The following is a 16,646-nucleotide window of genomic DNA, read 5'->3' on the forward strand; positions in this document are numbered from 1 at the left end:
CATGCCAGGCAGGCGCTTTGCCGCTGAGCTAAATCCCCAGCCCCCGATACTTACATATTTTAATGGACAAACATATATTATTATTTTAAATTATAGTAAAAGAATGCTATATGTTGGCATTTGTATGTTGTATGTTTCTGTCAATAATAAGATACAGTTTGTTCAGTTATCACACCCTAAGGAATACGGATTCACTCCTTTATTGTATAAATATTTATTGAGTACCCACAAAGTGCCAGGCACTTTTTTATATGAGATTGGACAACAGACCAAAATCTCTGCCTTTGTGAAGCTCCTATCCTGTTGTGTTGGACTATTAAAAACATAGCTTCTGTCGTGAGTAAATGACCTCCTGTGTTCTGCTTCATTCAAGGAATGGAAAATGGCACAAACATTGTAGACAATGAAAAGATAAACCATTCTGTGAGTCAGGTGCACACTTGATTTCAGAGGTCCTCTGACGCTTGATAATTCACACCGGGTCTAGTTTCCAGTTTGAAGCAAGTCTCTCAGTTATGATTTATTCCATTGCTTTGCCCATGCCCTTACAGGATGTTCAGGATTCATCACAGCTGCTGCAACTCCTACCCTCAAAGGAATTTAAAACTCAGCATTGTAGGGGCTGTTCTTGTTGAAAGTGCTGTCAGAAAATTTATTGTCTTTATTTTCCTTTAATCCCTAACCTCTCAGGCCACAAATTTGATAGTGTCATAGAAAAATTTTCAAATCTTTTGATAGGAGTAGGAAAAATAGGCCTTACTTATTTGGAATTGCTCTAGTCCAGTATAATCAGTAGCAGTACACTCAACCTTTTGGCCAAAAGTAATAAAATTATAAGGCTAAAGCATGTACCAATGCCATGCAGCCTTCCTGCCAGTGAGAAGAGGCCCCACTGTAGGTGTGGCTACTTGGGCCCAGACTTGGGCTCCTCACTTGTTCTTGAGAGTCCGGAGCCCCACTCTCCCAGCCACCTGCAGGCGGGCACACCCAGGAGTCTGAGAGTCGCAGAGGCTGTGTCCAGCGTTACTCTGCAAGATCCGGAGCTGTATTTACATCAGTGCCAAGGTGACTCACAGCCTGAGCGAAGACCCAGTCTGAAGCAGCATCTGGAGCTGTGGCAGATCCAGCTAGGGAGATTATGGCTTTACGTTCCTAAATGGTTGGAAAAACAAGAGTATTTTTCCACACAGTAAAGTTGAATGAAATTTTTATTTCAGTGTCTATGAGTAAAGTTTTATTGGAATACATAATGTCTGTGGCTGCTCTGGCTCAATGTGAACACTTGAGTAGTCGTGACAGAAAGCACTTGGCTCAACAAGCCTGAAATATTTTCTGTCTGCCCTTTCACAGAAAACATTCCTGGCCTCTGATCTAAAGTGTACAAGAAGTACATTCTTCAGGAGTTTCAGAATACCTTGCAAATCAACACCAGCTGATTATAATAATGTCAAATGATTCTTCATTGCCTTCAAGTTACCTTAATAAATAAAATCAGTATTTAAACATTTCAGACTTTAATCTTGTTTTACAAATGAAGCACTGATGAACTAAAGAATTTTTCATCAGGGATAAAAGTATTATTTTCCCCATTTCTACTTTTTAGGAAAAAAAATATACAATCATTACTACTCAATGTATTTTCTCTTACAGTTGTGTTGTTAAGTAGGTTGAATTAAGCTTTTTTGATTCTGCACATGATTATTTTAAGTTTGATCCAGAAGTTGATACCTCAGTAACTCTTGATCATCTTGTAGGTGGAAACTTGTTAATCTTGGTGGATCAACATGCTGCCCATGAGCGCATTCGTTTAGAGCAGTTGATTACTGGTAAGGACCTATCTGAGAGGAAAAGATTGGAGACTCCAGCAGAAGTAGATTCCTCACTGTAACTATTATGAGAAAAGATGTATTATACATTTAAAAATTTAAGCTAAAGTCCTCCTGTTTGGCTTGTATTATAACTGAATGAGTGTGGTAGCTCATTTACTAATTTAAACAAGTTTTATATACATGGTCAAAGGCATCTTTGCTGCATATTTATTAAATTGGGCTAACAGTGACGCTCTGCACAAAGGTGCCTCTGCATATGCCCACATGATCTTGGTGTGCCTTCTCCACCGTTTGTCAGCTCAGAAAGCCAGTTGGATTGTTTTTATGTCAAAATCTAGTTTACCTTTGCAGACGTAGTATGATCAGATAGATCCAATTCTAGAAAGTGCAAAAGGAAATGCAATAAATCCTCCTTTATACCCTTGTCCAAAGTCCCATGTAGTTTCTCTTCCCACAGGCAGCCCATACTAGTACTGTTTTGTATATATTCCCAAAGTCAGGGTGTGCTTTTTAGCTTTTGCTAAGCATCTGTGTCATCATGAGGCAGTGTGTTCACCAAGAGGTAAAATGCCAGGAAAATCTTTACTTCCATGGTCAAGTAATGAAAAACCTTAGTGTCAAAGAGTTAGGTGAGGACCTAGGAAGATATTTCATGGGCTAGAAGGACAATGATATTGCTACTATTTTCATTCCTCCTTATAAAATGAAAGCCTAAGGGTTGGGAAAGATAACAAAAACAGTGTGAGAAAAGCTTACTTACTATGGGCCCTGCACCACTTGGGAATAGCACAGAGAATTGTGTTCAGGGTTGGGAGAGCCTTCTGCAGGAAGAGTTCCTGAGCCATAGGGTCATGTGGTAAACCTACACATTTCCCCAGGGATCCAGGTTGTGCGCCTCTGGTGTTAACCACAGGCATTACCTGTAGGGACATTGTCCTGTTCATTTGAATATGAGATTTAAGCCTGGCTTGGTGTTTCCTAGATTCATTTTAATAATGGAAATCCAAAGTCTAGAACTGAACACTGAACACATTACTAAGCACTAGGACACTTGGATCATGGCTGTGCTTTACAATGCGTCATTGTTGTTTGAATATAAAAGACTTTTCTTCTACCCTTAACCTATTCATCTTTCTTCTAATAGACTCATATGAGAAGCAACAACCCCAAGGCGGTGGTCGGAAAAAATTACTGTCCTCCACTGTAATCCCTCCACTAGAGATAACAGTGACAGAGGAACAGAGGAGACTCCTAAGGTCGGTGCATGGTGGGGAGGGGACGTTGACAGTGTAAGTTCTCACAGTGGTTCCGGGAGGCCTGAGCATAACCATTGTTCCATTCAGAGGAGGAGGAAGCTGAGACAAGGAGAGGTTACCAGCTTGTTCTCGGTCAGAGCAGATTTTCAGGGTGGAGCAGGCGGTCAGAGGCGGTCTTCGACTTCAAATGCCATTCTTCCCACTGTATCACAGCTGTTGAGTGTAGGATAGGGTTTCCCTGATAATTTTTTCCAGCAGTTGGCTTAGAACACTCTTCCCATTTCTTGGAACAGTCAAGTGTTTATGCTGTGCTGTTTCTGAAGGCAAAGTCAGTGCAGTAATTGCTTCCATTCTGCTTTGCCCTGGTTCATTCTAGTCTTCATTACCATAATCTTACTAGGAAGAAAGTAAAACACTGGAATATAAAGCAGGGGCAAATCATATAGTGAATCACAAGATAGGACATTTTCCCACTTCTGGACAGTACAAATCATGAAAATAAAAAAGGATATATTGTGTATCAGTTTATTTCAGGTTTGGGAATATACTACTACCAATGTATCTTTTTCTCGAGGGCATAATTTATATGAAAGGCAGATTCATTTATTTACATCCCTGTTAATCAGGACTTCTCAGTTCTTGGGCTGTTAATTAGCTCCCTGCTTGAATGCTGATTCAAAACATTTCTCAGAACTTTTCTTTGTGCCAAACTCCTTCAAGTTCCAGCGGCGAGAAGTTAACAATTCCTCAGTGAAAAATAAAATTTAGGCACAAGATGTAGAAAGAAATTGATTCTCTTACAGGGAAATTGAAGAAGAAAGAAAAGAGGCTTGGTGTAGAGTAGTGTGCCCTTCTCTCCCTCCCCACAGAGACTGTCCTGGGACGTCCAGTGGTTTCTGAGAACTGAGACGCTCTGGCCTTAGCTTGCTGTGTTTTCTCTGCATGCTGTCAGCATTGCCACGTAGTGTCAGTCGGTCCTTTCATGCTTCACGCGCTCAGGCCTCTTTTGCATCACTACTTTTGTGCTCTGGGACCATTATTAGGGAAAGTAAGGGTTGTATGAACACTGACACTACTATACTGAGACGTGTGATCCGGTATCTGAGTGACCAGCAGGTATGTAGTGAGGTCAGCTGGAGAGACTGCACAAAGGGATGATTCAGCAGGGCGGTGTGAGATTTGATCGTGTTCCTGAGAATGATGTGCAGCTTAAAGTTTGTGGCTGGGGTGTTACCTGTATGGCAGAGTGAGTGCATAGCATGCACAGCCCCCTGGGTTCAGTCCCCAGTACCTAAAAACTTTTGTTAATGAATTATTTACATTTGGAATGTATTATCTTTGGATCATGGTTGACTACAGGTAACTAAATCTTGGATAGTGAAGCCGCATATAGGGGCAACTACTGGAATCAAAAAAATTTGATAATAAAATCTTAAACACATAAATGTGAGAAAAACAATACAACTTGTATACAAGATTTTGAGAGTCTATCAAGCCTTTGGAACTAGTCGTGAAATGTGGGTGAAGTAACAGATTTACATTTACCTGTCTCCTCAGGTGTTACCACAAAAATCTGGAAGACTTGGGTCTTGAATTTACCTTTCCAGACACTAGCGATTGTCTGGTCCTTGTGGGAAAAGTACCACTCTGTTTTGTAGAAAGAGAAGCCAATGAACTTCGAAGAGGAAGGTCTACTGTGACCAGGAGTATTGTGGAGGTAAGACATAGCTTCCTGTGTGCAGGAGACTGCTAGGTGGTAATCCCCTCACATTTGTCCAGAGTCTCTTCGTTGGCCTCTGTTTAGCATGCATTTATGTTACCTTCCTCCAGTGTGTGCGCTTCGAGAGATTTGAAGATGAATTAGCTCTCGGGGAGAAGGAAGGACATTTAGGTATTTATAGTGCAGTGCAATATAGCTAGGCATATTCAAAAAGTGTTTTGGAAACAGAATGATTACTGTACCCAGGAAGAGGTGAAGGAAGCTGCTACAGAAAGGCTGTTTTCTTACAAAAAGTCATAGGAAGTTACTTTTCTCATCACTGATACAGTACCCAACACCCACAAGTTAAAGGAGGAAAGGGTTGTTTTAGCTCAGTTTGTAGAGATTTGAGTCCATGGTCAGCTGGCTCCCAGGCAGAGGGGCATTGCACAGGAGAGAAGGTTGGCATGGCAGGCAAAAGGCAGCGGGCATGAGCAGCCGCTTTCCATCTCTCCCTTTTACCTTATCCGGGCTGCAAGCTTTTTGGATGGTGTCACCTATATCCCTATGGGCCTTCCAATGATCTGTACTCAGAACCATGCTAACCAAATCAGTGGAGTAATTTAATGACACACGCCCTTAATCCCAGCCTCACACACCCTAGATCCAGCACCTCCCAAAAGCCCTACCTGTGAGTACACAGCCTTCGGGGGGACATCTAGATAGAAGCCATAGCTGGGCATGGTGGCGCACACCTGTAATCCCAGTACTCGGGAGGCTGAGGCAGAAGGATCATTTCGAGTTCAGGACCAGCCTGGGCTACAAAGTGAGTTCAAGGCCAGCCTGAACTGCATAGTGAGATCCTGTCTCAAAAGAAAAAAAAAAAAAAAAAAAAAAATAGATGGATAGAAGCCATAGCAGAAAGGTAGGAATCTGCCAAAATGTGGAAGAGTGGAGAGGGCATTCTAGACAGAGGAGCCCATACCAGAGACTTGAAGCAGGTCCTATATATGGGGAACTATCAAGATAGGGCTCCAACTAAGATACATACAACTAAGATACATACATACCTAAGAGCCAGGTGTGATGCCAGCACTTTTGGAAGGCTGAGGGAGGAGGATTGCAAGTGTGAGCCCAGCCTAGGCCACTAAACAGGTTAGCAAGATCCTGTCTCAAAAAATTTAAAAGGGCTCAGGATCTAGCCCTGCGTTCAATTCCCAGTACTACAAAAATAAGTAAAATAAAAATTTTGCTGGGCATGGTAGCATACACTTGGGAAGCTGAGACAGGAAGATCATCGAGAGTTCAAGGCCAGCCTGAGCTACATAAGACCCTGCTTCAAAAAAACAAAATAAATATTTAAAAATCTTTTCAAAAGAGGGTCACGGGTATAGCTTAGTAATGGACCATTTGCCTAGCATGCATGAAGGCCTGGGTTCAATCCCCAATACTGGAAGAAATGAAAAGAATTTTCAGTATGATTACTTACGTGCTTTGGCAGAGGTTTGGAAAGCTACTGCTGGGACGTGACATTGAAGGCATTAGGATTGTTATTAAATTTTTACTCTACGTTATTTTTCTTCCTTTTTTTTTGAGACAGGGTCTTGCTATGCAGTTCAGCCTGGCCTTGAACTCACTTTATAGACCAGGCTGGCCTCAAACTTGCAGCAAGCCTCCTGCCTGAGCCTCCATGCCCAGTTTAGCCTTGAATTTTAGCGTACATACTTAGCAAAGTTTGGAGGCAATTTGATTCTCTATTCTGTTTCTAAAATGTTCAAAAACCTTTGAACCTTTTATTTCCCATCATTCCCCACTGGTCTTCCATTTTCTTGTTTAGTATTTAATTCCACCTTGATTTTAGTCCTTCAGTTATCACTAATTTCAGTTATTTGTTTGATCAGAATACTTACAGAGTCTGTTCACTGTTGCCTGTTGTATCCTATTTATTCCTTCTGTTTTCTTTTTACTAAAGTAAATTTCTTAATGTTCTTTTACTAAGAGCCCATGAATGGTACACTGTGCCAAAACCTCATTTTGCCTTCACACTTCAATGACTGTCTAGTTAGAAGCAGAATTCTAGGCCAGGCATGGTGGCACACCTGTAATCCCAGCACTGGAGACTAGGCAAGCGGATTGCTGGAAGTTCGAGGCCAGCCAGGGGTACACATGAATTTAAGGCCAGGCCTGAACCACATAGTGAAATCCTGTGTCCAAAAAATTACCATTAGAAAGTAAACACTAAAGAAAATTTCCACATGCTAGTTATCCCCCAGCATTTCCAAAATATCCCATTACCTTTGACTTCCGTTTGTGCCACAGAAGCCCCCTGCCAGTCTGTCACACTGTAAGTATCTGAGTGTCTGTCTGTTTGCTTTGAAGACTATTCTTTGTCTCTGGCATGCTGGAGTTGCAGGGAGTTGCGTTCCCTCTCTTCAGGGGGTTCGTCGTGCTTCTTCAGTTTGGAAAGGGGGCAGCATCATCTCTTCAAACCTCCTTCTCCCCCATCCTCTTCTCCAGGAAGTACATCCCAGGAGACATCTGTAGTGCCTTGCTGTGCTACTCTGCACGCCACTTACCCTCTCTGGGACATTCTGGGAAATTTCCTTCGTGTCTGTTCCAGTGAACGAAAGTCTCTCCATCTGCTTTTCGTTTCTCTAATTTTTATGTGTACTGGTACAGGTCGGCAGTACACAGTGATCACACTCACGGGGGGTGCTGGGGCGCGTGCGCCTCACATCTCCGCCCTCCTTGTGTCCCTCCTCTCATCTGCTTGTAATGACATCTTTACTTACACACGGAGTTTTTACTTCGATGAGTAGACTTTTTATTTACAGGAGTTTTATTTGGTTCATTTGCAAATCTGCCAGTTCTTTTTTCTTACAGTTTGTACTCCTTCTTTCTCTCTAGCTCTCCCTATTCGGAGCACAAGCAAATGTGCATCAACTCAGTCTACCATTTGTCTAGAAATCGGAATTACTTGAGTAATATCCAAATAAAAAATGAAAAGGTAGACTTGTAGATAAGTCATGGGGTAGAATGATTTCAGGCAAGGTGAGCACTGCAAAGGCTTTAGCACTGGTTCAGCTATGAGCAGCGGAGGCTTTAACTGGGTCACTAGTGGTGGGAATGCAGAGGACAGTCATATGCAAGACCTAACTTGAGAGATAGAATCAAGAAGACCTGGTGAGCAACAGAATATAAAAGAAATAAAGGAGAAAAGGTTTATAACAGTGCTTCGAGGGTTCTTGCTAGATGAAAGAAGGGTGGTGCCATCTGCAGAGAGGGAAGTTGGAGGAGAAGCACTCCTAGCAAGGAGGTAGATGACAGGCTCATCGCAGGCACAGAGGGCTCCGCCGCAGACGGGATGTCCAGTGGGCAGACAGACCTTCAGATTCAGCACCCGGAAGAGACATCCGGACTGCATCTGTCTATCCGAGAGTTTATAGCACGCACATTTTTATAATAGCAGAAACTGGAGAAGGCTGGAGGAAGTAAGCTTGTCCTGGAAGAATATGGAGAGTGAAGGAGAGCACAGAAGACTCACTCTGCAGCACCCCGGCCTTCACCATGTGCGTTTGGCAGAGGGCTGGAAAGTGACTGCTGAAAGGACACTGTGAAGATGAGGGAACGTTGTGAGGAGGGAAGCAATCCAGGGAGAGGAAGTATTCCCAAGACCCAGGGCAGCTGTGAACAAGAAGAGCATGGCAGCGGTGGCCAGGAAGCAAAGCCTGAGAAGGTGGCTTTGGCTCCAGAGAGGACAAGGGAGTCTCGTGGGGTCACCTCCCAGCACGGGGTCGGCAGAAGTGGGCTGGGGTCAGCCGCGCGCAGGGAGGGCAGCGAGGCCACACCGGCGGACCTTCCAAGGGAGGGGCACGGCGTGGGCCCCAAGTGTGGGGCAGGAAGCGGAGGCTGAGGAGGGGTCTGTTCAAGCCGGAAGAGACCTGCGCACGTTTGTAGGCAGAGAAAGCGAGGCGACTCGAGGGTGAGAGGAAGCGAACAGTGCCCGCTTCTAGGCACCTTGGTGTTCCTCCCCAGGCTCGCCTTTTGATCGGACAGCTCTGCTTTGCTGCCAGCAGCGCTCTTCTTTCCGCAGAGCTCGTGGCTGCTAAGACTTGTGCTCCAGGTTGTCTCAACCTCAAAGATAGGATCTGTTCGAATCTTTTATTGTAATTTAATCCCTAAAAATTTCACCAGAAAGTTATAATAAAAACTTTCCCGAAGTTACTTCAAAGACTACCATTAAGGAGTTTACCTCAAATTGAAACAAAGCCTGCAGTTTCAGAAAATCTTGATCACATTAAGTCAGGCTGATCAGAAGAGATTTTGTTGATTCTGGAATAGCTTGGTATTTTGAAGAGGGGGCTACTTGAGTGCTAGCAGTGGAAAGATTAATACATACTTCTGTAATGTTCTGTACCACAGCCTGGTGAACTGGGCCCTTTTAACATTGTTTAAATTATGTAGTATTAATTGAACCCCTGAAGTAAAAAATGGCTGAGACTGAGTCCTTTCTTCCCCTCACCAGGCTTACAAATTGATGTTTTGCAGTTCCACAATAGCAAAGAAGTTAGGTTTGATTTCTGTCCACACTGTTTTATTAATGGGGTAGGTATTATGAGACATCTTTCTATTTAGGTTGGTTTTGAAAAATGTGTGGCTTTTGAAGTAGATACAAGATAGTATCTACCACCTAGTTCTTAATAACTGTGCTCATTTACAGGCATGTAGATTAGAGTATATAGAAAGAATTATCCAAGATTTAAAAAGAAAATCACCCTGGCTGGACATTAGGGTACCCCACCCCCCAAAAAATCCCAATACTCTGGGAGGCTGAGGCAGGAAGATTGCAAGTTCTAACCCAGCCTGGACAATTTAATGACTTAGCAAGACCCTGTCTCAAAATAAAAAAATATTTTGAGCAAAGGCTGTGGGTTTAGTCCCAAGTACTACAGCAGGAAAAATGAAGGGAGGATGGAAGGAAGGGAGGGATGGAGAAGGGAAGGGGAAAAGAGGGAGAGATGGAAAAGGAGGGTGGGAGGGAGTCCAGAAAGGGAAAAGGAAAAAAGGAAGACGGGGAGGAAGTCACCCCATTGGGATTTACGAAGAGTTAATGAAATGTGCTATATCTCAAAATATGCGTTGTACCTCCAAAGGCTAAATATTGGTGGAAGTAAACAGCATCGGCTTTAACTTTCTTTAATGTTCTTTTGTCAGTAATACCTACTAGGATGTAACTGTTGAAAAGGTCAACTCATGGACAGAGATATTCAAGGGAGAAGAAACTTCTCAACAAAATGCTTCATAAAATGAGCTTTTTGACCTAAAAGAAATTGTCCCAAAAAGCCTGTGGGAAACGACTATTTACTTAATGTTTTTAATATTTAAGTGACTACACAGTTGTACTGATGATTTTTGTATATTTATTCTCAGCTTGTCTGTAATATTACACTTGTTCTGGCAAGATTATAAATATAAACAAATAGGCTTAAACAAATAAGTTTGTATGTAAGTGTTGTACTGCTAGGACTCTCTTCTTCAGGAGGTATGTCTTAGAGAAGAAAATTAGGATATTTATAAACTATCAAAAGGCAATGAAACATAAAGTAGATTGATCTCTCCTCTTTTCCTTTTCACCTTGTAGGAGTTTATTCGGGAACAAGTCGAGGTAAGCTGTCCTTTCATCTCGGGGTTCACACAGAGGCACCATGCGCGGAAGGCTTCATTGTCCTGTCCCCTCCTCTTGTTAATGCAGCTGCTCCAGACCACCAGAGGCATCCAAGGGACACTGCCGCTGACGGTGCAGAAGGTGCTGGCCTCCCAAGCCTGCCATGGTAAGAGCCTCCGTGGCCAGCTGTGAGCCTCTGTGCTGTGTGCTGGCCGCCCTCCAGTGATTATGAAAGAGGCAGAAGGCTTATTTCTGCTCGCCCCTTGAAAAGTACAATGCAGACCAAGAAACTGAACACTCAAAACTAAAGCCTAAAAAATAACTTCCACAAAGCACAGCGCCTACACGCATGACGGTGCAGGCGGGTGTGCACGAGCAGAGGAAAGAGCTGCCCTTGTAGCCAAGTTCAGAGGGCCAAGGGCAAGGTGTTCAGACTGGAAAGAGGGAGTTCGCCACGGGGAGAGGAAGCAGCTTGTGCAGACGCGGGGGCAAAAATGAGTCCCCAGCGTGAGCAGCAGCAAAGAGCATTAGGAAATGAGGCTGGTGAGAGAGAAGGGCAGCCAGGGAAGTGGCACCGAAGCCTGGAGATCTGACACAGAGGGCATTACAGGTGATAAATTACAGAAAGGGGTGTTGGGGAGCTCACCCTGGAACCGTGGCGGTGGGCCTCCAGCCCACTAACAGCCCCCGCTTGCCCGTCTCCTCAGTCCCCTCTCTGCGCTTCCTGCCACCGTGTCACCATCCGTCTCCCGCAGGCGCCCGCAAGTCCTTTGCCCCTTTGTCCTGCCTTCACTGCTCATAACTACGGATTTCATCATGGCCATCTTCAAACTCACCCTGAATCCCGCCGTGCGTCCGCCTCCACGGCTGCTTCCTCCTCCTTGGGACGCTGAACTCTCTTGGCTCCTCGCACCCATTCTGGCTCCTGGTCAGAGCCATTGTCTTTCAGCACCTGGGGAATCTTCTCGAGGCATCCCTGTGAGCGGGCCATTCTTCTACCAAAATGCGTCAGGAGGAGTTGCTGCGCTTAGTACCAAAACGCCGCACTTTCCCGCGGCCCGAAGAGGCCGCCTGGCGCGGCCCTCGCCTGCCTCTTCAAGTTCACCTCCGCCACACCCCCTGGCGCTCTGTGCTCGGACCTGCTTCTTTGGTCCTGCCCTTCCTGGGGCCAAACTCCTGTCATCTCGGGCCCTGCACCATGCTGCCCTCACCTGAAACACCCTTCTGCTCGTTCCTTAGTCAGTCTTTTTTAACCCAAGGTTGGAGCCTAAAAATCAATTTGCCAAGAAAGCCTTTCCTGACCTCCTAAACTGGCTCTGATTTTCCAATTATATATTCACATTCTATGTTTTATAGTAACTGTGATTTAAATTATTATATAATTATTTGTTTAATGTCTGTCTCACCTGTTAGACCATAGGCTTTATGAGGGGAGAGCATTTGTCTCATTTACTGCTTGTCAAGCTCTTCATACAGAATTTATGCTTAAGAAATATTTTTTTAAAGCTTTTTGGTTTTTTTTAAGAGTTTAAGGAAAGAATTTTTTTTTTTTGGTACCAGGAATCAAACCCAGGACCTTGCACTTGCCAGGCAGGCACTTATGCCACTGAGATCTATCCCTGGCCCACAAGAAATATTTGTTGACTGAGTGAATTAATGTAGCAATAAAAGCAGATTTTAACAAAATGAGAGTTTAAATTAGGAAGGCTATTATGGAAATTAGAAAAAAAGAGCAAATAAAATGGGCATGTAAGGGGAAAATCGGAGGTTGCTGTGGGACAATCCGCAGACAGATGGTGACTTCAGCCTCACAGACCCTAAGTCAGTAAATACGCATGCTGCTCTTGCCTCTGACAAAAACCCTGAAAGCAAGATTGTAACCAGAGGAGGACCTTTCACAGGGACTAGAGGGACAGCCCGTGAGGAAAAGCTAAGAGACAGAAGGTCGGTTTTAAAGCCTGACTGTGACCCTTGGCCATAAGTGCCGGTCTGAAGCGGTGTTATAGCCATATTAAAGACTCTGAGGGCCGGGGACGCACCTCCGCGGCGCAGCACCTGCCTGGCAAGCACAAGGTCCTGGGTTCAATTCCCGGTACCAAAAAAAAGGAAGCTGAGAAATACGTTACTCTCCCCGATGCTTGGCTCCCGCCCAGGGTGGGTGTTGGTTTCTCGCCCTGCGCACTTTAACCTTCTGGTTTCTCTCTTGTGTTCAGGGGCCATTAAGTTTAACGACCGCCTGAGCCCTGAGGAGAGCTACCGCCTTATTGAAGCTCTGTCCTGGTGCCAGCTGCCTTTCCAGTGCGCTCATGGAAGGCCGTCCATGCTGCCATTGGCCGACCTGGGCCACTTGGGGCATGAGAAACAGGTACACGGTGACTCACGGGAGCACAGTTCATCTTCTGCCTCCTGATGTGATCTGCCTTAATGCTTCCCAGAGTATGAAAGTTTTGGGAAACATGCATTGGAAATTCATTTAGAGCCTACTGATTTTGTCTTCCAGTTCACATTCAAAATGGAGCTTAGACTAAACTGTCAGATTATCCCCATGATGGCTCTGTGTTTTTAACCTTAACACATGTACAGACTGGTGTATGCCTCACATCTGTTGCCTGCTGGGTCTAGGTTTGCTAAGATACAGAAATTCTTGCTGGAGGCAGGGAAAGCAGGTAGAAGTACAGCAAATTCAGTGTTGATGAAATGCAGCCTAGACATCCAGTTTCTTGATAGTATGTGCTAAAAACACTGACCTGTTAGGTGTATCTGGTCATCTCCAAGTCTGTCTTGAGTTGTGCTTTGAGGATCTTCAAGGAAACCAAGCCTAGGAAGAGAACTCCACATTCTGCTGTGGCCCCGATTCCTCAGCAGCCCACGAGCTGTGATGTGAGTAGTGGAATAAAGGCCCAGCATAGTTTAAGAACATTTTCTATCCTTGGTATGATCATAAATGAAACAGAACGTAAAAAAGAAAAAGGAAAACAAAAGAAACAGGGCCTGGGATATAGCTCAGTGGTACAAGCGCCTACCTGGCGGGCGCAAGGTTCTGAGTTCAGTTGCTGGATTCAAAATAAAAAAAAGAAAGAAAGAAAAAAAACTGACCATGAGCACATAGTAGTAGGATCCATATTGCTGACTTCCAGATCTTTTTTTTTTTCCCTCCTACTAAAGGCTATAACAGCTTTTCTTGCCCGGAGTTTGCAGGTACTAATATTTCCTGACTCATCTCATTGATTTTGTGCTATTAAAAACTCTGTTTCACATGACAATAAAATGAAATAAAAGTTCTGTCTCCATTGGTGAAGAGATGAGATTCTGGATTTAAAGTTTACAGTCTCACTACTCCTAAGGAACTCTGTAATCTTTTCTGAGTCCAGAAATTAGAAGTCTAAACAGATTTGAAGAGCCATGCATGAGATACTTCTGTGCTCCTGGCTTTTCATATTGCTAACTGGAGTTACTCTCTTTCTTCCTGCAGATTAAACCTAACCTTGCTAAACTTCGAAAAATGGCCCAGGCTTGGCATCTCTTTGGACAAGCAGAGGGCTGTGATCCGAAGCAGAGCCTGCAGCAGTCCCTGGCTCCTTGTGAGCCCCCGTGAGAACGGACTCAGTGGTCTGTGAGGAGCCAGAGGGGCTGGAGGAGGCTGCTGTGTACCCCTGAGCAGAGAGCATGAGCAGCAGCAGCACTTGTGCTTGGCCGAGTCAGCCCCCTGGAGCACGGTCCTTTACATCAGTCTTTCTGGAGCAGATGTTCCCTCTACCTGGGCAGCCACATGGAATTGAAGGCTGAGACCGTTCGCTCATTTGCAGCCATGGGTACAAGAGATTGCTGTAAAAGATCTGCCTTTTGTAACTTATTTAGTGATAACATTCAGTGATTAATTGTCAGAGTGGTGGGTGGCCTGTTTGAAGGTGGTGGTTTGGGGGCACTTTTTTCCAACTTCTGAGTTTGTGACTGTGTAATTGACCCGCTGCTGAAGCCCGGGGGCTCCTGTGCTTTCCTCGACCGCCCTTGGTGTTTCTCCCTCGGCGTCCTTTCCCCAGTCTTCCTCACGTCCCCTGCTGCCTCTTCACGTTCCTGAGGTCTTCCGTCAGGGCTGTAAGTAAATTATCTCAGGGATTAAAAACTTTTGATAAAGAGAAACACAGGCAAAGATAAAATAGAGAAAATGTCCAGTTCCTGGGTTTTTTTGTTGTTAGTTTATTTTACTGATTTTTAAAAACTTAAAGAGACTAATGTTCATATCCTGAATATCCCAAACCAGTAAACGTACAGTAAGCTTCTTTTTAAAAATATGATTTGCCTTGTACTTTCTGAAGTGTTTCTTTATGTGAAAGCATTTATCAGGTCAAAATGGCAGCATTTATTCTTTCAACCAAACCAAATACGATGTTCTACTGTTCTTTTCTCTTTTTGGAAACAAAGTTCTTCCAGCCCCTTTCAAATTGTGTCTTGAGTTTATTACAGTGTGCCTGTATAATAGCCTTATAATTTGACCTTGGCCCAAGACTGATGTTTCCACACCTGCTGGCAGTGCCGTCCTTAATCTGTGTCTTCCCTTTTCAGATGACTTAATTTGTGGTTAATAGGACCCAACTGACTAAGTGTGGAGGGGAAACAGCTGGTAGTGTTCATTACAACGACAGTGTGTACTGTATACCTAGTAAGATGCTGTACAATTAGATGTTGCAGTGGGAATCTCCACTTCAGTGTTTCTTGACCAGCCTGCTCAAATTGGCCTGCATATTAATGAAGTAATTCCCTTCACTTTTCAAAACAGGAAACAAAACTTTTCTTCCACTCCTGGAAGAAAGTCTGTTTGCCAGCAGCCCTGGACTGAGTCTTAGTAATCAAAGCAAGCGTTGCCTTCAGGAGCGTGGGCCTCAGGCAGCTGCAGGAAGCCTTCGCTCCCTTGCGGGGATCCTTGTAGTTAGAGGCACTGCTAGCATGGCTTCATCCTACTGAGTCCGTAGGAGTAGGGTTTTCATCCACTAGGAGCTGTGACCATGAAGAGGAGGGTGTTTTCAGGGGCTCTGCAAGGCTGTCAGAGGTCCCGCCGGCAGGCCCAGGGGAAGCCATGGCCTTGGGCCTTACTCCTACTCTCTGGAGCTGCATGGAAGAAACCTGTCCCAGGAATTTGAAAAATCTTGTAGACCACACCATTTTGCTGGGTTTTAAAAAGTGTTACCGTACCTCTTAGTGATGGGATGGGATTTCAGAAAGGTTCTGCTATTCATATCCCAAACTGCTGCGTTTCTCTGAGAGCAGGCGAGGGTTGGAAAAACTCTGTATGAGTTATGTGACCAGTGCCCCTGCCTAGCCAGACTGAGCAATGTAAGATACTTACTGCATTTTACTAATGTATAAAATTCAGTGGCATGCATCAGCATAAAGCAGCCTATTAGCCAAAAGTATCTGATAGGCTACTTTTATTGCTGGTTAGAGTGTTCTTTTTTTTTTTTTTTTTTTTTACAAGTGTAAGAACAAAGTATATTCAAAGTTACATTTACTGTTCTAATACATAATAGCAATTTTTTTCTTAGTAATTATTGACACCAATATGGTATATGATATTTTAAACTTTTCTTCTTTTTTCCCTTCAGTACTGGGGATTGAACCAGGGCCTTTACACTGAGCGACAGGAGACAGGCTTTTGATAAATTAGCCTGCCTGGGCTCAGACTTGCCATCCTCCTGCCTCTGCCTCCCACAGTGCTGGGATTACAGACATGTACCACCATGCCCAGCAACTGCAACGTTTATAAAATAAATTATCATATATGCCTTATCTTATTTGAAATTTTTTTCTTTTCAGTACTGCATGGAATCTAGGGTCTGACACCCGCTAGGTAGGCGGTCTAGCACTGACCTACATCCCCAGCACTTTATTTCAGTTTCCTGACAGCACATAAGAAAGGTATTATTATTATTCCCATTTTACAGAGGGAAAACAAAGGCAGAATACTGAGTGATTTAAGATCATACAGCAGGTAAGCAATAAAGCCAAGAGTGGCATTCAAGTTTTCTGACTTTAGTAACAAAAATAAATAAGTAAATAGCGTTTATGAGGAGTCGCTGTATATTTGTGGCTTTGTTTTTTCCTTTTCTTTCGTGCGTGCGGCAGGGCTGGCGGCAGAGCGCAGAACCCCGCTGCCCGGGGCTCGGGGCCTGCGGCGGGGCTGGCGCCCGGCGGCCGCGGTC

General features: G+C 44.2%; 1 protein-coding gene across 4 annotated transcripts in view; it reads left to right on the forward strand.

Annotated features, from left to right (window-relative positions):
- Mlh3 (mutL homolog 3) overlaps window positions 1-14,891 on the forward strand; it is a 31,849-nt gene extending 16,958 nt beyond the window's left edge. For all 4 annotated transcript variants that reach the window (XM_005409373.2, XM_005409376.2, XM_005409374.2 and 1 more), the window contains 7 exons: window positions 1,755-1,826; window positions 2,974-3,085; window positions 4,643-4,802; window positions 10,426-10,449; window positions 10,537-10,615; window positions 12,663-12,814; window positions 13,922-14,891. In XM_005409373.2, coding sequence (XP_005409430.1) covers window positions 1,755-1,826; window positions 2,974-3,085; window positions 4,643-4,802; window positions 10,426-10,449; window positions 10,537-10,615; window positions 12,663-12,814; window positions 13,922-14,044 — 722 coding nt within the window. In that variant the 3' untranslated portion in view covers window positions 14,045-14,891. The remainder of the gene's footprint in view (window positions 1-1,754; window positions 1,827-2,973; window positions 3,086-4,642; window positions 4,803-10,425; window positions 10,450-10,536; window positions 10,616-12,662; window positions 12,815-13,921) is intronic.
- The last annotated feature ends 1,755 nt before the right edge of the window (window positions 14,892-16,646 follow it).

The sequence above is a fragment of the Chinchilla lanigera genome, unplaced genomic scaffold, assembly GCF_000276665.1.
Source record: "Chinchilla lanigera isolate Chin_1 unplaced genomic scaffold, ChiLan1.0 scaffold00122, whole genome shotgun sequence".
NCBI lineage: Eukaryota > Metazoa > Chordata > Mammalia > Rodentia > Chinchillidae > Chinchilla > Chinchilla lanigera.